General features: G+C 36.9%; 1 protein-coding gene across 2 annotated transcripts in view; it reads left to right on the top strand.

Moving 5' to 3' along the window:
• LOC133528185 (uncharacterized) overlaps positions 1 to 21,787 on the top strand; it is a 40,423-nt gene that overhangs the window by 8,911 nt on the left and 9,725 nt on the right. For both annotated transcript variants that reach the window (XM_061865449.1, XM_061865450.1), the window contains exons 3-4: positions 8,599 to 8,723; positions 17,032 to 17,088. In XM_061865449.1, the coding sequence (XP_061721433.1) occupies positions 8,599 to 8,723; positions 17,032 to 17,088 (182 nt within the window). The remainder of the gene's footprint in view (positions 1 to 8,598; positions 8,724 to 17,031; positions 17,089 to 21,787) is intronic.

The following is a 21,787-nucleotide window of genomic DNA, read 5'->3' on the forward strand; positions in this document are numbered from 1 at the left end:
TGTAACGCTTGAACTGACTTCTACAAAAAAGGGTGTCATTAAGTTCCTACATTACGGCAGGAAGCGCGTATGAACATACCGTTAACTTTTTAACCGCCATTGTCTAATGTTAAGTGACCTTGATGTTAATGTATAAAGTCTAAAATAGTGGCTATTTTGACAAACAGGACAAAAGGTTTTAAATATGTACAGCCAAAGAAAAAAATACAGGATTTTGGAAGCTGTCAAATTCTGGCTATGAAAAAATGTAAAGAAAAATTAAGACATGCCGAAATGTCAAAGATTTGCATAGGTGCAAATGAAACCTAGTGTGCAAATGCTACCTAGGGGTACCACCTTGTATAACGGGCTCGTAACGTCAAATTTCATTCTGTGTAATTTGTAATGGTGGTGTAATTTTAATGACATCAATTTAAAATAAAACAAGAGCTATCTTGCCACCCTTTACTAACTCTATATTATTTCTACTTTATTTGCATGCACTAATTTATCTATCAATATACATGTGTGTATGTAGACTTAACATAAAGATAAAAAAGCGGCCAAGTGCGAGTCGGACTCGCCCATGAAGGGTTCCTTTATGACGTATTACAAAAAACTACTTACTAGATCTCGTTCAACATTTTACCACTTTGGACACACATTTTACCACTTTGGTAGTGTCTCTCGCGCAAACTATTCAGTTTAGAAAAAAATGATATTAGAAACCTAAATATCATTTACAGTACATATGGGGCTACTTTATAGCACTAGTGCGAGAAGTAGCATATTACGTTACTGTGTCGAACATTTAAAGGGCCATATGTACTGTAAAACGTTGTACGATACATGTGCGAATAGGTAATTCGCAACTCGTGTCGATTTAAAACACTCCCTTCGGTCGTGTTTTAATTTATCGCCACTCGTTTCGAATTTCCTATTTTTCGCACTTGTATCGTAATGTACTATTTTAAAGACCTATCCATAGATACCCCACACGTATGGGTTTGACGAAAAAATTGTTTTTTTAAATTTTATGACGTATTAAAAAAACTACTCACTAGATCTCGTTCAAACCAATTTTCGGTGGAAGTTTGCATCGTAATGTATATCATTTATTTTTTTAAGATTTTTCATTCTGTTATTTTAGAAGTTACAGGGGGGGGGGGGGGGGACACACTTTTTTTCACTTTGGAAGGTTCTCTCGCGCAAACTATTCAGTTTAGAAAAAAATGATATTAGAAACCTTAATATCATTTTTGAAGACCCCACATGTATGGGTTTGATGACAAAAAAATTCAGTTTCAGTTCTAAGTATGGGGAACCCCCAAAATTTATTGTTTTTTTTTTCTTTTTTTGTGTGAAAATCTTAATGTGGTTCATAGAATACATCTACTTACCAAGTTTGAATAGTATAGTTTCGGAAAAAAGTGGCTGTGACATAAACGGACAGACGGACATGATGGATCCATAAGGGTTCAGTTATTTGCCATTTGGCTACGAAGCCCTAAAACACAATTAGGCTGCATTGTTTTATCACAGAGTTCCTATGGCCACCTCCTGTCTCATCCGATCAGCCCGATGGTACCATAATATTACATTGTCACCAGACTTCCACAAGTCGGGGTCATGTTTAACTTGCAAGATTAAAAAAAAGTTAGTTACATTACAAAGAAACATGTCAAGTTAAATAAAAGCTTGCAAAAGAAGAGAAGCAAACAATGATGAAAAAAAAATTTTTTTTTTTAATTTTATGACGTATTAAAAAAAAACTACTTACTAGATCTAGTTCAAACCAATTTTCGGTGGAAGTTTACATGGCAATGTATATCATATATTTTTTTTAGATTTTTCATTCTGTTATTTTAGAAGTTACGGGGGGGGGGGGACACGCATTTTACCACTTTGGAAGTGTCTCTCGCGCAAACTATTCATTTTAGAAAAAAATGATATTAGAAACCTCAATATCATTTTTGAAGACCTATCCATAGATACCCCACACGTATGGGTTTGATGAAAAAAGATTTTTTGAGTTTCAGTTCTAAGTATGGGGAACCCCCAAAATTTATTGTTTTTTTTCTCAATTTTTGTGTGAAAATCTTAATGCGGTTCATAGAATACATCCACTTAATAAGTTTGAACAGTACAGCTCTTATAGTTTCGGAAAAAAGTGGCTGTGACAGAATCGGACAGACAGACGGACATGACGAATCTATAAGGGTTCCGTTTTTTGCCATTTGGCTACGGAACCCTAAAAATGAATGGAAAGTGTGCGTTGCGTGCTCATAACGACTGACGGTAGCTGTGAACTGTGAATAAATCTTAGCACAAAAACAGAGGCATTAATCGAAGAAGAGGTTACTGTGCCTAGCCTTTTCATTAGTCGGTTCATAACTTCATTGCATGCCATGCCAGTGGCGGCGCGTCAAAAATTCTCAGGGAAATTGAAGCTAATATGGCTTCCCTTTTTTCTGAAGCGTAGTAAAAGGCAAGCCGGTGAGAATCGATTTATATAGACGGATGGATAATACGACGTATGTACAGAAATCACAGCCTGACAAGATTCATGTTTGACCGCTATAGCTAGGTCAGAGGGGCATCTTTGCATCCAAACTTTTAATGAATTGCAAAAAATATGTACCATTCAGTGTATTTAGTGTACGTGAAAACACGGATGTTTCAAAAATTTATTTTGGGAATAAAACTCAACAGAGTGCAAAGTTATGTTAATTTGATTAAACGAATTATTCTTATAACAATTCCATTTTTTTTCTGTAATGCATGCATGTGTAACTTTATATATTAATGATCATGTCCCAATTTCGAGAGTATTTTTTATCTCAGAAATTTGTTACGATTCGCATTAGTTTCTTAATAGTTTAATATTATATTATTAATTCTTTATAACTTCTTATTTAAGTTCAGTACGAATATATTTACTTTTATCAGGAATAATATGTGATTTTAATATTGATACACGTTGTCCCAACTTACTGAACTTTTATTACTCAGGGTTAGTTACGGAGGATTGAATCCCAAAGATTGGGTTTAAATATTTGTAGAACCACTTTTGAGTTACAACACTTACAACTAGTCTGGCTGGCACACCTTGGCACAACTGTTAAATCGTTGAACGCGGCGACAAATATTTTGTTTTCAACGAAGTGGTTCGTGGATGGATGTATACTGTTTGTGGTTTTAAAAATCTCATGGTGATTAACGGCGATTTTCTCATGCTAAAGTTTCATTATCGTACGCAGCTTTATTCATTAACGTTTGTTTGGGTTTTACTCGGCTTCTTACTTATACGGTTTTAAAACAATATGTGACACGTTTGACTATAAATATTTTTAAGAGTTTAATATATTTTTTATTAAATAGCTCCATTTAAGTTATATTTAAAGATATCTAATTCTCTCTCAAATATTAGATGACTCATTTGAAATCCGCTGACCACAGACACTCATATATCACCTTAAAGTAAAAGCAAGCTTAATATTTCAGTCAAATATCCGCGTTGCTATCTCTCAAGCAGTAAAATCCACACCCAATCATTTCTAAGTAATCGATTGATAGAAACTCGATACTCGCAACAAAAAGACAAATGAACATTATGATACTCTTTTTGTTAAAGCAATTAACAGCACTAATCTCGAAGCGTGATCAGAATTACTAAAAGCAATCTATGGCCGACCCGACCTAGCTTAGCTCTTTTGAATAGAAAGCACTGCTATTTAGATTTACCTATTGTTCGAACTTTCCAAAGCTTTACGATTAAACAAAGTTTGAGAACGCGTGAACTTATGAAATTGAAAGCAAGTAAAATCGTAGCAATTTCAATGAAACCAAACAAAATAAGCGTTGCTAATCGGTTATGTATGGTTACCAATCACAATTTGAATCTTCTTTTTCAGTCAATAAAGTCGGTATTTGAACAGATATGGTTACAAATACTCATCTCAAATAACTTTAACTACCTATACCTATTTTCCACACTGTTAACTGAAAATTCGTAAACCTTATTGCTAAGATTTAAGGAAAAACGGAATCCTTATAGGATCACTTTGTTGTCCATCTGTCTGTGAAGCCCCTTTAATAAATTTCAACTCGATACCTCCACGCATTCCCCAGGGGCCCATTTCTCGAACGGTATTAGCCTAATATTATTAGTGTGTTGCCATGGTAACCCATACGACTTGACAGTTCGTGGACTAATATTATTAATCTAATACCGTTCGAGAAATGGGCCCCTGTCAAATCGTATGGGTTACCACGGCAACACACTAATAATATTAGACTAATACCGTTCGAGAAATGGGCCCCAGATAAGGGGGCTTTATCTCGGGTTTACAGTACAGTCCCTTGAAACTGTAAAAAAAAAAAATACCAAAAAATAGTACATTACGATACAAGTGCGAAAAATAGGAAATTCGAAACGAGTGGCGATAAATTAAAACACGACCGAAGGGAGTGTTTTAAATCGACACGAGTTGCGAATTACCTATTCGCACATGTATCGTACAACGTTTTACAGTACATATGGCCCTTTAAATGTTCGACACAGTAACGTAATATGCTAATTTTCGCACTAGTGCGGTAAAGTAGCACCATATGTACTGTAAAACGTATATTTCGACACTCAAGGGAATCAACATTTATATACATTTGTAATTATAATTTAATAATGGGGGATCAAATCTTTTGTGGTGCAATAACGTACACCAAAGGCTGTGTTTTTGTATGAAGATTTTTTTAAATATAAAATTCAATTCAACAACTTAATCCTTTAAATTACCTATAAATTTACCTCTCACTAGTCTCACTATTTATTATTCACATTCACACATATATAGGTAATCAATAATCATCCTCTATCATCATAAGTTGCCAGACAATTTATAACATTTCGACTAGGTACACACAGTTTATTCTTGGTATATTAAAGTAGAAAGCTGATGCTAAATTAATTATTAATTTAATATCTACTTTGCATGTGGGCGGTACAAAAACGTCTCAGGTTTGATAACGAGCTAAATTCTAGACCAGACCAGTTCTAGGCAACAAGATAAATTTAAATATTTGTAAATAATCAGAAAATTGTTGTGACTATCTATCACGGTCTCAAATAAACAACATAAATTTTACACTTGTTTGCTTCTCTTTTTTTTACAAGCTTTTATATAAGCTTTTTATTTAGCTTTTTTTTTTCATTTTTTTATTTAACTTGACATGCTCCTTTGTAATGTAACTAACTTTTTTTCAATCTTGCAAGTTAAACATGACCCACTTCCCGACTTTCAATGAAGCTGATGCATACATATGTAAGTCTGGTGACAATGCAATATTATGGTACCATCGAGCTGATCGGATGAGACAGAAAGTGGCCATAGGAACTCTGTGATAAAACAACGCAACCTAATTGAGTTTTGGTTTTTAGAATTGCCATGATGAGTATTAGTTGCCTGTGGAAAGAATAGTACAGTCGGTGATAAAAGTTTGTACCAAAAATGAAAGTTTTGTTAAAAACTTATTTTGTGGTTCAGTTGATTTTACAAGATACATTCTTATTGTTGATATAATTTTAATAAAAATAAAATATAAGTTCCATAGATGCGAATTAAAAATAATAAAGCTTTTATTAGGTACGTCGTTGCCCATTAATTTCCTTCTTAGGACTGAATTTCCCTTAGGGCTCATAAATCATAGCCATAAACCACTTGGATTAGGCATTTTATCTAATGCTACGTCCTTTCGTCTACGCAGAGCTTTGTTCAACGATCATTAGGTATTCAATTCAATACGCATTTATATAGAAACTAAGAATCATATCAGATGGTTACCCCAATAGCAAATTATGTATTGTGTAACATTTGACAGTTAACAGTTGTTAAATAATATGAAAATTTCGCATTCTAACGACTTTTGCCATATTGGACCTAAACCCGACCATCGCATCCATACAATTAGACCAGCACCAGTGGTTCTCAAACCCTTTTTTATATTTATAACCCCGTTTTTGTCTAACCGTTAACATTGTCGTGCTTGTCCGTAAAAGGTTCGTGAGGATTAGTGAATAACGGGTCTTCGACATACCTATATAAATATGTGTATAATAGACGTCGCATGCGGAAAAAACTAAAATTGGATTTTACCACAAATTCGGATATATTTTGCATAGCATAATCGATGGCACGCGATATGGTTCGTATGCGTGTTTAACTTAAATTTCTATGTTTGTATTTGTATGTTCGTTCATGCTCAATGAATTTGGCTTAGTTGCGTGGCTTCCACAGACATGTGAATATTTTAATTGTGATAAATGGCTTAATACTTACGAAAACTCGGTCGTTAAAAAAAGACAGAGGTAAACAAAAGATGGCCTTTAATCTCTAGAGCGATCTCTAAAGAGCCATTTTGGCAATCTACATTTTTAAAGCTTAAAATTGTTATCTGAGCAAGCAAATTTGTAGACGTCATAAAAACCGAACAATTTTCTACGCATTGCTTGACGTAGAATATATTTGATGGGTTTTCGTTTCACTGGCAGACAATTCGTTTTATTTCTCGGTGTAGATTTTATTACAGTAACTGGGGATAATTGGATTACTTTTTTTATTAGTAAGATTGAACGACTAACAATCTATCTCTATTTTCAATATTTTTATAGACATTGGGCGCCATTTGTAATAAATCTATATGCTACTATGAAGAAAACATAGGTAATAAAATAACAATTTATATTGCAAAAGAGTATTCAATCAAAGAAACTGGTATTTACAAAAAAATTAAGATGCATGTCACGCATATAATGGCGTGTTGGTGTTTAAATTATCCAATTGATGAACGTAGAATGTTAAAGGATTACGCATCTACTTAGCTGTTATTTTAAATCGACTTTGAAAAAAAGGAGCGTTTTTAGTTGGTGTGATTAAAAACATAAATGTTCTAGCCGAGTCTTATATTCACTGTTTCGTTTTAAAAGAAAATTGATCTCCCTTAATTACCGTTTTGGTTAAAACTGGCACAGCAGAGCTGACGGTTAGATCATAGATCCTCAAAAATAGGAACTGTAAATTTTTCGGATTTTTCATTTATGTACGAGTATCATTTCCTTGGAGGTTTATTTCCGGAATAAAGTCGACTATGTCCATTCTTATGGCTTCAGCTTACATAACCATATCAAAAACAGTTAGTAAGTGGTAAGTAGTTGAAATTTAATTAATGTTTATTACCTTTCTGTAATGAAAGTAAGAAACACTTTAAAAATTACTATTCAATTATATTTATTCCATTCTCGCAACTTAAATTATGTTTATCTGGGGTAATGCATGATCTTTTATCTTTCTCTATTATGTGAAAATTATATCTCCTGTTGATCATACATCCGTGAGAAAGTTACTGTCTGACATGCTGTTTCTACCGCAATTTTTTCCAATTAGGAAGTCAAGATTATTTTTGCATTGGCTCGTGCATTAGTTTTCTGAATTTCAAACCAAGGAAATCACCGAGTGTTTTTTTAATGTACCTGCCATGGCATCTCCATAATTTATAATTTAAATCACAACATCAATCCACAGCGCAGGCTTCGTCATTGTTGCTACACGCAAAAATAGTATCTACAACATGCTTTGTCAAAAAAATGCAAATCTAACAATTAAGCCCGGAACTGCTCCCTTTTTTTTTTTTTTTTTTTTTTTTTTTTTTTTTTTTTTTTTTTTTTTTTTTTTTTTTTTTTTTTTTTTTTCTGCTCCCTGCCTGGCCCATAAATGCTAGCTGCATTGCCACGCTGAATAGCCAAGTATATTAATTTATAATAAAATGAAAAGGTTTTTTTTAATAACAAAATAGCTTACGAAGTTTTGATCTTTTTTGATACGACCTTGAGTCGTATCATTAGGAATCTCACGCGCACCAGTAATCTCCTTGCCTAGGCAGATGGCTGCTGTTTCTGCAGTTGCAGATGACAGAGTTGGCCAAACGTTAATTGAAATTGACCATTACACATTACAAATCGAATCGTAAACCGTAACGGACGGTTAGAGTTTACGGTTCAATTTGTAATGGTTAATGGTAAATTGCATTAACGTTTTGGTTAACACTGGCAGATAAACACTAAACATGGGCTTGTCTTCTTCTAAATTACTTATCCATCAGCTTCGTATCGCGTGCGCTTCGTTCGTGACCTAGGCTGATAGCTTCTGTTTTAAACTGCAATTGCGTAAGAAAAGTAAAAATGTAAAGATAGTTGGCTGGGATTCGACTAGAATCTATTAATAAGAGTGAATGCAAAAAATATGATCATTTTGCTAACAAAATATACAGACGTCGAAAATATTGGAGCAGCTTCTGTGCACCGTACTTGAATTAAAGGAATTGGTAATACATAATTAAAGACACATTTTAGAGGGATGATCATTAAGGTTCATATTACTATTTAATTAATCAGTACCTGGGTATACTGATACTGCTACAAAATAAACGATGTTGTATTAACACTTCTGTAAATTTTCAAGAATTACCTACATATGCTGTCTATAGCATTATTGTTGAGACTTGAAAAACATGTTTGTCTGTTCAACTTCAAAACATTGTAACATGAATTCATTCATTCTTTTCCAGGTCTAGTAGGCGGTCAATACTCGCCTGGCTTCGTGACCGACCTAGTCCGCGAGATCCGCGACTCCGCGCGGATACGGGAAGAGGCCCTATATGCGCGAGTCCGTGCCATGTTGCTGGAGAGAGATGTATGTATGAACTTTGTAAAAGCTATATTAGGCGCTCATCCCGGTCATATGAGCTGCTGATCTGAAATTCACCATTGGATATATAACTTAACAAAAGGAAGCACTATACGTGCTAGTGCGTGCCACGATTATGTAGAGGGATATATGTACGGGTATGAACAGAAGTCTATAATGGTAATGAATGTAAAGTTTAGTAGACGTTCACGTGACCAGCTGAGCCAAGACTCCTCGGGACTAAGTAAGAATTAACACGTAGAGCATCATCATTAGGTCATGACAGTCTACGCTAGAGATAGACTCCTTCCATGCCAAGTCTCGCTGTTCGATCGTCAGTGCTTTCAGTTACCTGCTGGCTTGCATACTTCCATACATAGGTATCTATTAAATTTCGCCGACGTTAAGGTAACGAAGTATTGTTATTGTTTTGCGAGTTTATTTTGGTAAGTTCACCTCCAAATATAAAGTCTATAAAGACCTATTAAGATTATAAGAGTTTACTAATATCAATAGTATCATTATACAACTAGTAGATCATTTATTATGTATTTCGTTTGGAATTCCAATTCCAAATGAAAACGTAAAACAACTCTAGATATTTTCTAAAATAAGCAAGCCAGAGGGAATTTTGTTTAATGTATTCCTTAGTATACACAATTCCTATACTATTGCTTTGCATTTTACATTGCGGCAATGTCCATTACCTTTTAATTAGCACAGCTTCCCGAATTGTCCGGTGGTCGACCGTCTGGATAATCTGGCGAATTCTGGCGCCAGGCCAAAACGGTCGTATCATGTAACGGTCGACGACCTGTCCAGTGAAGGTGAACCGATCCAATTATTTGTAAACGGGACTTAGCCTCAGACAACTCAGATATCATTTGTTTACTTTCGCAGCCAGGTTTGATTTGTTAAGGTAAAAAATATTGTAAGAAATTTATTTCTTTATATTTACTTTTTTTTTAAATCGGTTCATATTACAAATACCTTATAGACATACATAGGTCTACATTTCATAAACTTAAAAGTAAACATTATTTAAACGACAGGACGACATCCGTTGAATCGTCTGCTCTTGACCTTAAGAGACGTCTGGATAATACACAGACAGATATGCACAAATATTAGGGTTATTTTTAAACCACAAATGTATGCCAGAAAACTAACCAAGTAAATAACGGAAATTAATTGTTCTTACGAGTGTACCTATAAGTATGTTTTTCTATTTGTCACCCGTCATGTCATCATTTACTTTGATCAAATTAATATCAAAGGTAAACGAACATTTAGTATCAAAAATAAGAGACTACAAACACTTCAATAAGTGGACGTAGTTAAATGAAAAGGACCCACCTTCAAAAACTTGTCGTTGAAATTAATGCCTTTTTCGTTTGACATGAAGTTAAAATTTTATTGACAGAACTTTGTGGGTTTGATGCTTTTCCCTAAATTACGTCCAAGTGTTCCAGGAGTTTCGTAAAAGAAAAATTAATGCCTACAGGGGTCCCTCACAAAAAAGTTTGGGAACCAGTATAGGTTACTAAATAATACCAAGATTAACTGCTATTACCAATATATAGAGCAGCTAAAGTCTACAAAATATATGAATCAGGAAATGCTGTAATAAAAAAAACATTGTAATGCTCTCATACATTTCGCAGAGAAAACCGGCAAACCAGGTAGCACTTGCCCAGTCTCTATGGGGAAAGCGGGTTATGTGGTATTTCTAGACTAATCGCCACTTTTTGTTTAGAGAGTTTGTTTTTACTAAGACTATTGCAAGGAAAAGAAATTATATTGTTATTGCTTGAGATATTAAACTAAATAATCCCGGAAAAATTACAACAGTATCATCGTCAAGTGAATTAAAACATTATAACAACATTTGCTGGATTTGCTGGTTAATCACGGATACTCAATATTATGGAAGTATTCAAACAAACAAACAAATTCAAAGTGTGTACAATCACGCAAACAGCCTCTCGCCCTATAGTTTTCATAGCATTAGGAAGAAGGTAACCGATTTTGACCTGTCTTTTATATTAAAAATCACTTTTGAAAAATAAGTTACAGCAAATATGTATCAATTATAAATTACATATATACAATTATTTACATTATTTTGCCTTCAATTGTAACATAAACTAATTTATCTACACACATATCATAAGCCCTCTATGATGCCTTAAATAATGGCCAACATTACGATAAACTGTTTTGTTACAACAAATTTCTTATCTGTGATGATGTATTTGCTTCATAACTACATCAAAATCGATTTGTTTATGACTTCAAATTTGGAACATCTCTGAAAAAAAAGCAATTCGATTTGACCTCTATTCTAATATTTTTTATAATACCACGTCGGTGGCAAACAAGCATACGGCCTGCCTGATGGTAAGCAGTCACCGTAGCCTATGGAGGCCTGCAACTCCAGAGGTGTTACATGCGCGATGCCGACCCTTTAAAAACCTGTACACTCCTTTTTTGAAGAACCCCATACTGTATACCCTCGAGAATAATATCAGTATGTAATATCAGTCGAGATGCCATTTTGTTCGAAATGAAATGTCAATTTCATACAATTTTGACATACATATCTCGCCTGTTAGTTTGTTCGAATGATACGGATATAGGCCCCGGACATGGTCTGTCGGACTATGTTTGTCTCTGAATTGAAAAAAAAACTACGAATGTGTGACATGCGTGAAAAAGTTTTCATTTACCGCCATTTGACGTACAGTTTATCTTTTAAGTATAAAATTAATATATGTTGTTGTTTTTAAAGTAACTATAGGAAAAGTTTCGTGTAAAATGAGCGATAAAAATATTCCGGTGATGCCACCACATATCCGCGAGCTCCGCCAAGAGAGCAACGATGCCCCAACGTTGGCTGTAATTTGGGTTAGTGAATATATCATAGAAAGTTTATAATATGTGTGTAGATAAAATAGTGTATGTAACTGTACATAATTAGGCATTAAAACACTCGTGTATTTTAATGCCTTTTATTATGTAGCAGTCATATAAACTACTATTGTTTGAAGCGGTTTTCAATCATTTTCATTAAAAAGACAGTCAAGATTGTTTACCTTTATTCTAATTCCAAAAAAAACGAACTATAAATGCATTATTTGATTGAGATTTGCTCCTGAACTAAAGTAACTAAAGGAACTAAAAGAGCCAACTAGTTCCTTTGACCGATTGACCGAGATCGGCGCGCTCTTTTTAAAGACCGAGCGGGCACAACAAGTTGTAAGTCTAGAGCTAGAGCCCCTCGTACCATGGATGAATTTCTTCTGCTGTTACGGTCAACCATAATCATATCCTGTCCCATAAATGATAACTTTTTCACATACTTAAGTAAGTATTTCAATATCTTTGGCGGTTGCACCAAGATAACTTTAGGCTCTATATCTTGTCATCTATCAGTTATCAGTAATGCTGATAAGTATTATGTTTGCCTGATAACAGACCTGGCCTTCCGTAATACACCGTGATAACTTAATCTACGTAGTCAGGCCATAAGTTCTGTCACAAAGGTTTTTATTGATAGAAGTAACGGGTACCTTAGTATTTATGCATATCGTTAAATAACTTATTTAATGGTGAATAATTTACAAAATAATTTTACGTAATTTGCTGCCGCATATTTGCATAATTCTAGGTAATATTCGGAAAAAGTAATTAAAACATACGTCAAAAATCTATGTTTATTTTTCTGTTTAATGTGCTTGAATCTTGCATAACGCAAAAGCGCAGAATTTTATCTTTATTTTGATGTACATATTATATTTCATGTGAATTGGCCTGACATTATTGCTACTGCACATGTTGTACAAAAACTTGTATAGGATTAAAATCTAAGCGTGCTACTAAAAGTACCCCCAGTTTGAAGTGTATTATCTAAAGTAAAGACTTGTCCGAGAACTAAATGCTGCTACAGACTTGTCGGACAAATAAATTAGTTTCATACAAATAAACAATTGTAACTATTTATTAATGTGACACTGATTTTTAGTCCCGTTTCTGAAGTATAATTTTTCACAATCCAGCCGCGTATTCGCGTCTAACGACAATCCTAAAGTAAATAAATGGTAAATGAAATCGCGACCTAAATTTAAAACCAAATTATATTACATTTTGATATGTACAAAACAAGCTTTGAAATGGCTATATTTTATCATTCAAATCCTTTGTGACAGAATTTATGACCTAACTAAGTATATTAGCTAATCTATGATATATTTATAGGCAATTGACTTATTTAAATTAGGGAATATTTTGTATATCTTTTATACCGTTGACGAACAAGGTGATTATTTTATAGTATATACTCGTATATGATGGACTTTCTTTGTTTTCTTTAAACAGAGAACAGGGCCAGTATTGCTAGTATGGTCGGCTCTTTACCATTTGTCACCATGCCTGTCACGATTTAACAAGTATGTAACTGCGAAAGTGACGGGCATAGTGACAGGTGATAAAAATGCGACCATGATACTGCAGACTGGTTTTTCTAAGAACATGAAAAAGAAATTCAATAAGTATCCACGGCCACTGTCTCTTGACTTGAAAATTCGACACTTCGCTATATGTATACTGAACAGCTGTATGCACAGTCAGCAGAAGAAATTGCTAAACGGGCGAGCTGTTCAAAGTGAACTGAATACTATTGTTAAGAGAAAAAGAGCGCGTGGAGGTAATTTTGAACGTCTAAGCCAGCTTTTGTGAAATACAACTTTTGTGAATTGGGACGGGTACCGCCGTGACGGGGTAGCCCAGAGGTCCAGGGCGTCAGCCCCATAAGCTTAAGATGTTCGAATCCGCTCTCCACCACTGGAGGGTTTGGTTACTTTTTCTTTAGTACATATATGACATCTTTTTAAGTTCATATACCTTAGCCAATCAGAGACTCCTACCGCTCACTTTAAGTGTTTTAAAACTAGTTTGAACTTACCTCCTGTCAATCTTACTTTTTAATGACATCTTAATTATAGAAAAAACAAACGCACATAAACTATCTGTCAGTAACAAGATTCCTCGTACGGTAAAACCACTAACTAAGTAGTCCATTACATACATCGGTAAGGAATAGTCACAGACCACTTACTTAACTATTACTTAGACGAAGCATAGGTATAGACTTGTGATCACCCCGCAACGGCTCTTCTATTTTTAGGGTTCCGTAGCCGAATGGCAAAAAACGGAACCCTTATGAATTCGTCATGTCTGTCTGTCTGTCTGTCTGTCCGTCCGTCCGTATGTCACAGCTACTTTAATCCGTAACTATAAGAACTATACTGTTGAAACTTGGTAAGTAGATGTATTCTGATACTCTGTTATACTTAATAGTGCAGATTACAAATATGTATTAATTAAACGTGAACCGTGAGGGACTGAAACGATGCATCATTCATTCGATACCTCCCTGGAAGGGGGGTTATGAGTGGCCGTTTTCGCCTTTCGGCTGTGGCGGCTGTGAATGGATCTGTGTTTCCTTATACTTGGCGATTTTAACGCCCACAACGCTGAATGGCTTGGTTCAAGCAAGACTTATCATGCGGGTAGATCTGTATATAACTTTGCTCTGGCATATGGCCTGACACAATTGGTTAGTGCGCCTACGCGAATCCCAGATGTGGAAAGCCACGAACCTTCCCTGTTGGACCTTCTGCTGACCTCTCATCCAGCTGACTATCGTGTATCCGTTGAAGCCCCACTCGGTTCTTCGGATCACTGCCTGATCCGGAGTACGGTGCCACTCGCGTGCCCGCCGCGTCGGCGAGTTGCTTGTAGCCGCCGTGTGTGGCACTATAGGTCAGCAGATTGGACCTACCCTTGGAGGCAGGTTTGCTTCACGCCGGATGATCCCAACGTCGTTGCTGATTCTGTTGCTGACGTGGTGCTGCAGGGAATGGAGCTTTTCATTCCGTCCTCTGTGGTTCCTGTCGGTGGCAAATCCCAACCCTGGTTTGGTCATTCCTGCAAAAAGGCCTCTCGCCGAAAGCAAGAGTGTTACCAAGCCTGGGTAGATGCAGTGGCAGTACGGGATGTAAAGACTAGCGCATAAAAATCGCTAACTGGCTGCAGACACACTTGTTCACTCTTAACACCATCTAAACCAACTTTATTTGCTTCTCCAACTGTAACCAGGAAAAGAATTCTCAAATACGATACATAATTGCTCCAACCCACTAACCATCTGCTCCTCGATCTATTCGCAAAATGGAATACACAAAATACAGTTTTGGCTATGTGAAAAGTGCATTGTGGGGGAAATGCACGCGACCACAAAGCAAGTTGTGAAAAAATAAGAAACCTTTATGGGCTGACATCTTCATACTATTCGGCCGCTGACAACTGTCAGATAACTTATATGTCCCGTGCCCGCCAGGGCGCCGCCACGGCTATGAACTATATATTTGGACATAGATAAATAAGAAGTAATAGAGCGCCCACTCTATACATCAGTTTTGGTACCAAAATGCTTATTATATACGCAGTCGACATCAGCATAGAGTTCGTTGAGCATTAGACTTTTTGTTTGCCGTGATATCTATTGTCGAGTAGCAGTACTGAGAGTTCCGCTACTTGATGCTAGATGTCGACTGCGAATATAATAATCATTTTGGTACCAAAACTGATGTCCATACATCAGTGAGCACTCTATTACTTCTTATTTCTCTATGATTTGGTTTAGAAGATGGAATGCAGGGTTCGATGGAATGTCATAAATTAGTCATTTGAGTTTTGAAGCAGAAGCGCTCACAAGAGCGTAGCCAGCCAGTGAACTAGGGGGGAGGGGATTATATTGATATCGACGGAGGCCTAGGGGGGGGGGGGCACGCAGACGCCGCAGAGGGGGATACATTGTATGTAAAATTTTGCCCCCCCCTGCCTATACCTGCCTACGCCCTTGAGTGCTCATGAAGCATCGCAGGCAACCAGCTAATCGCAGTCAGTGATTTTATATAAGTGCGATTCGATTGGTCCAAAAGGAGCATATCTGTTAACGTGTTGACAGACCGACTCATTTTGGACCAATGACAAGCTTTCGCTATATACTAAAGATAGGGATTTCCATTGAGTTGTACAAGACGGAGGGCCTTGGGGGAGTCTGTTGGCGGTAGTCTGTGGATAGAGTGCACGGCCGAGTATGTAAATACGCACTTATCGCATCGCACGCGCAGCCGAGCCTGAACGGCCAGCATGCGATCTGTAATAATCAATTGGTTTGGTGTATTGGGTACAGTCAGAGAATAAAGCTATAATACACATTACTGACTGACGCTATTAACTATGACAACAGTAACTCGTTAAAAAACTTAATGATAAGTTTTTGTTTATACAACGACGGTGGCAAACAAGCACACGGCCCGCCTGATGGTAAGCAGTCACCGTAGCCTATGGAGGCCTGCAACTCCAGAGATCTTACATGCTCGTTGCCGACCCTTTAAAAATCTGTACACTCCTTTTTTGAAGAATCTCATACTGAAGTAAGATGAAAATTACTCTAAGGGAATTTACGTGTCTAGGGCCTACCATCTTGTGACCTAAATTGTAAACTTAAACTTGACAAGTTGACATTGACGCTTCACGCCAGTGGCGCTGCCCGCTATAGCTCACGCACGCTCCCTTACACGTAGGGTCTGCTACTGGTCTAAATTGAAAACTTACATCGAAAAATGTGACATGTAGTGTCAAGGGGAGAGGGAGTCACAAACTTTGGCAACTGGAACTGGCAGCCGTGGTTTACGTAATAGGCATCCACAGCCTTGGCAGGCCCTTATATTTACACTTCCCGGCAATGAACGAGGAGCTCCCGAAGACTGCATTCTTCAGTATTAATGTAATAAAAAAAAAAAATATAGTTTTTTTTAATACTACGTCGGTGGCAAACAAGCATACGGCCCGCCTGATGGTAAGCAGTCTCCGTAGCCTATGCAACTCTAGAGGAGTTACATGCGCGTTGCAGACCTTGACACCCCACCCCCCGGTTGAGCTTTGGCAACCTTAGTCACCGTTGCGTTAAAACCCCTCAATCTGTTGCAACCCCTAAAAATTTGGCAAAGGAATTGATATATTTGTTAATAGCAATAAAAGACATATTCACGCACGTATGTAGTTTTTGCTATTAACAAATTGACGCCCATATTTTTCGGCAGTTTATAGGTAAGTGTTGAATCTTATTTCAGACTTATACGAGAAACTGACTGCTTGTGTAAAATGATGTATTAAGTTAATCATATTAATAAGCGGAATTGTTATTTGATTTAATTGAAGTTTTTTATATCCATATTTGTTTCAGAACGGATTGGCGTCACCGGAAACGAAGTTAAGTGAGAAAACTCTTGAAGAAATCAAGGTTAGTATGTCCCGTTTTATTTCTTGACTATAGCGCCATCTCGTGGCATTCTTATATACGATCAAGACGATATGTACGCTACGAAAGTACGGCGCGCTCGTGCGGTTGTCCCCGTTGTAGCTTTGGTCGTCACCTCAAGTGTCATTCAAGTTCACTGACAATCCGATAGATGGCGTTTATGTACATTTTGTATTGTTTATGTACATATTTATAATATAATATAATGCTTGCTATGATAAATTACATCCATTTGACTACGAAGATTTGGGCGAAGTCAGTTGATTAGTATCACAAAAATAAAAAAAAAGAATAATTTAATTAATATTTTTCTAATCGGCAAAACATCTGATTGGCAATTTTAATGAATAGTATTCTATCAAACTTTTGATGTTCTAATGTACGTTATATTTTATTAATATTCTAAAAACAAAATATATTAGGAAGAATGAGTTGCAACATTTTACTTTATCCAGGTTAAGACTAAACGTGCCCAATCTTAATATTAAACCTCAAATCAAACTGCGTTTAAAAAATGGCGTGACAAGTGAAACACAAATACCTCAGGTTTATCACCCGTAGGCGTTTCGCGCCACAAAAACCATATTCACCATGAAAGTGACGTTCCGAAGTGTGAAGGGCCCTCGACCACCCAAGTCGACAAATAGACCTTAATAGTGCCCGATTGAGGTAAAAATAAACGATGAAAAAAGTGTTTATGCACTGGCTGTTTAGCGTAGGCCTTCGTCGAGTGGGGTTTAAAAATATAGCGTTCGCAATTTGAATTCTATGGAAGATGCGGTGGTTTCGTAAAGGTGGAAAAGTATATTTTGGCAAGAGTCGCTTGTCAGTGGACGATAGACAAAGAAAATAAAACTGTGTTTTTCATGCTAGTATTATTATAACCCCAATCAAGTTTTTTTTTAAATCCTAATGTAGGTATACAAAATCAGTTTGGGAAATTAGTTTTGCCATTTCAATTATTGTTATTTTTACATTTGTTCTTACTTATATCATGGTTAGTTATGTAAAATGTCTATCATCATGAGATAAAACGGATTTTATGACAAAAGTTTTTACTCCAGTGGAGAGGACAATTACATATTTGTGCATATAACTAATTTATCACATAATACATAGGTTAATGGAAAAGGAATACTTTTTTATGCCGATGAGGGTTTAATCTGAGAATTAGGGTTTACTAGAACTTCGTTGCTGTGTAGGCCCCTATGATGTCAGAAAACTACTTATAGGTAAAACAAAAGAGTTTGTGTTTTCACCAATCGATCAATTCTACCATCATAGGCGCGCTAATATTTAAGATATTAGGACCATTTAATATTTAAACTTTGATCAACCGAAGAGTTTCTTGTTGAAGTTTAATTTGATTTACATTACAAAAAAAATTACTGAAAATTCGCACCACGCATAATATTGGTACCAGTCGAGAATACCAAATGTTTGTACTTGTGCGTAGGTATTCCTTCTGCACGCTTGCACGCGATTATAAAATCAGCGGGCCCAGAACGCATCGATTTAACTAAGCGGGGGCATTCGCACTCACCGGGCCTATGAGGCCTACTATCACACCGTCGCGTAGCATTAGGGAACTAGCTAAGTCACAATTAAGAAGAAAGGGGACGGCCTCTTCTCCGTACAAATGTAGTCTCTATTTTTCTCTGGATATTGACATTATGGAAGATATTTTTACATAATTTGGTGTATATATCATAGGTAGACTCCTAACTTGTATAATAATTTAAAATACGAAAAAAATCAAAAGTCCCCTACACATAGCTGTGGTTGATTTAATGATATACAACAAATTGTGTCAAAATATTTTCATGTTAACATCCAGAGAGGAAAATGAGGACTACGTTTGTATGGAAAGACGATTATGTGCGGGTCTTCCACTTTTGTCTTAATTAATAACCTCAGTAGTAAATAATGTATGGAAATTATCACGTGACATTTCGTTGCACAGATGCAACATCCCGATATATTTCTACTTTTCGATTGAAGTTTGTTGAAAACGATTGTAATCTTGGCTATGACCTGGTTTTGTAAGCTAGTGTAAAGTCAATCAATGGGTCCCGAATGCAGCGACCTACATAGATAAGCATTGCCATTCGCATTTCTGGGCCTATTTGCCTAATATTGCACCATTGCGTAATATTATGTTACGCAATGGTGCAATATTAGGCGTTGTTATTAGTGCGATGGCGATATTGACCGTGACGTGAAAAACCGGATTAGCACAGGTTGGATGAAATGGCGACAGGTCACGGGAACAATTTGTGACGCCCGGATGCCCCTCCGACTGAAGGGTAAAATTTATAAAGCCATCATAAGACCTGTCGTCATGTATGGATCAGAGTGTTGGGCCCTAAAAGTGACGGATGAAAAGAGATTGCACGTAGCGGAAATGAGAATGTTAAGATGGATGTGTGGTGTGACAAGAATGGATAGGATAAGGAATGAGTATATAAGAGGAAGCCTGAAAGTTGCACCCATAATAGATAAAGTAAGAGCGAATCGCCTAGCGTGGTATGGGCATGTGATGCGGAGGGATGAAAGTCATGTGACGAGAAAGGTATTACGAATGAATGTGGAGGGATGGAACGGGAGAGGAAAACCTAGAAAAAGGTGGATGGATTGTGTGAGAGATGACATGAAACGAACGCGAGTGAATGATGAGATGACGGGTGACAGAAAGATATGGAAGAAAAAGACATGCTGCGCCGACCCCAAATGAATGGGATAAGGGCAAGCGAATGATGATGCGTAATATTATGTTTGAAAGCTAGTGTTACATCAGAATGAATCGCATACATACATACATACAAAACCGACTGAATGTCATGATGTTTTGCTAATTCATTTTATTAATAGTTAACACAAGTCAGCTTCCAAAATAGAACAATACAACATTCTTAACTATGGCTATTGCAGCATCAGTTAGGAAATTTACTCGAGTTATCTTTAAACCGATATTACCGAATGTAACTTCTAAAATTGTAACTTAAAGCATGAATTTCTTTAAATAATACGAGATACGTGCCTGTGTAAAAGCGGCCGCTCGCACGTAACTTTGTATTTTGTAGTCTTTAGTCTCCCCACATTTGAAATATGAACGCGAGGGGGCGCTGAGCAAATATTGGCAGATGTAAGTGGATGGCTGCCCCCGCCGCGGCGCGGGCGCCACCGTACCTGGTGACAACACGCTGTTTTATTTTACTGTTAGTCTGGAATCTTTGTGTCATTTGAATGCTTTAGTGGTCTTAAACTCTCGGTGCATGCCTGACTCGTTCGGCGTTTACTAAAACGCCGTTAAGTACAGACCTTACATTTTTAGGGTTTTTTATTGACGCTCAGAGCCCGCGCTGGCCCATGGCCGGGCCGGGTGCGCCATAATTCGTTTCATGCATAATTGTGGTGCTGATGCCGCCCTAGTGGGTGTGGAACTATTGATATGATGGCTTATGAAGATTTCGTCACATGAAAGTTCATATTTTCACCACGTGCGTTGGCGTCGATTGTATTTCCCTCACCACTAAATACACACATATTCTGGGTAAACAGGTTTTGGCAGTAACAGTACAATACAAAAATGAGTGAGTGTTGCGGAACACTCGGTTGGAACGAAGTAACGTAGTATATAATTGAATAAGAAAAACAAATATATATATATCGAACGTGCTCACAAAATTTCACAAAAATTTAGAAAAGCGACTTACATGCAGGACGAAAAATTAGACCAGGAACGTCGCTTTTACCACCCGTTTCTAAGTGGCTGTTTACCAACTGTCCCACTATATATATAAGTCTGTGAAATTAGGCTACTTATTCTCGAGAAAGAATTTAAACAAAAGCGGGCCGTGGCGGAAAAATCTTACTCTTAATCGCCTAAGCCCTCATCCGCCAACCGTCCGATAAGGATGCCTAAAGGCATGCTCTACCAGTCAGCCATAGGTTTTTTGTCTATTAGTTAAAGTTCATAAATGCTGGCGCGAAATTTGTATTAAACTATCCAAATTCCATTAAAAACGCGCCTCGACCCGAGTTGTGTGATCAAGTGCCAGAGATTATAGATGTCATCTAACGATACCATGACTGACTATTTTGGACGCAAACGATACCTAGAAGCCAAATCCCTCTGATCAATGCACGTTCCCACCGTTAACCCATTTAGCACGGCACACGCTAAGCGAGTTACTGGCCCTATCTCACTCTACTTCCAACCGAAAAGGCTTAACACACTCTGCCTTCTTAAGGTTTAAACCCTTTTAAGACCAAGACCGGGTATTTTTGCACTTCAATTAACTCATTACTATCGTTCGGCGCGCAGGCCCGCTAATGACTTGTACAAGCGGACTCGCCCACGCGCTGGCTTCCAGTAAATGGTATGTGAGTAGTAAGTGCCTGACTTCTCACGAAACTCTGACGGTATTTTTTACTATTTTCTAAGTTGGTTAGATTTTTTCTGCTAGTAGAAGAGTTTGACTACAGAATGTTTTAAAGCGGCATAAACTTCGGGATATGTCTATTTCGTAGCTTCGAGTAGTTTTCCTTATGTCCCACGAAATGGTGCCCTTTAATACTAAAAACTACATTACTAGGGTAGTTTTAGTACCGATTCCTTATCATTTCAACCGCTTATTGCGCACTGCTGAGCATTCGCCTCTTCGTTTACGCCTGGTCT

Source organism: Cydia pomonella, chromosome 19 (assembly GCF_033807575.1).
Source record: "Cydia pomonella isolate Wapato2018A chromosome 19, ilCydPomo1, whole genome shotgun sequence".
Lineage (NCBI taxonomy): Eukaryota > Metazoa > Arthropoda > Insecta > Lepidoptera > Tortricidae > Cydia > Cydia pomonella.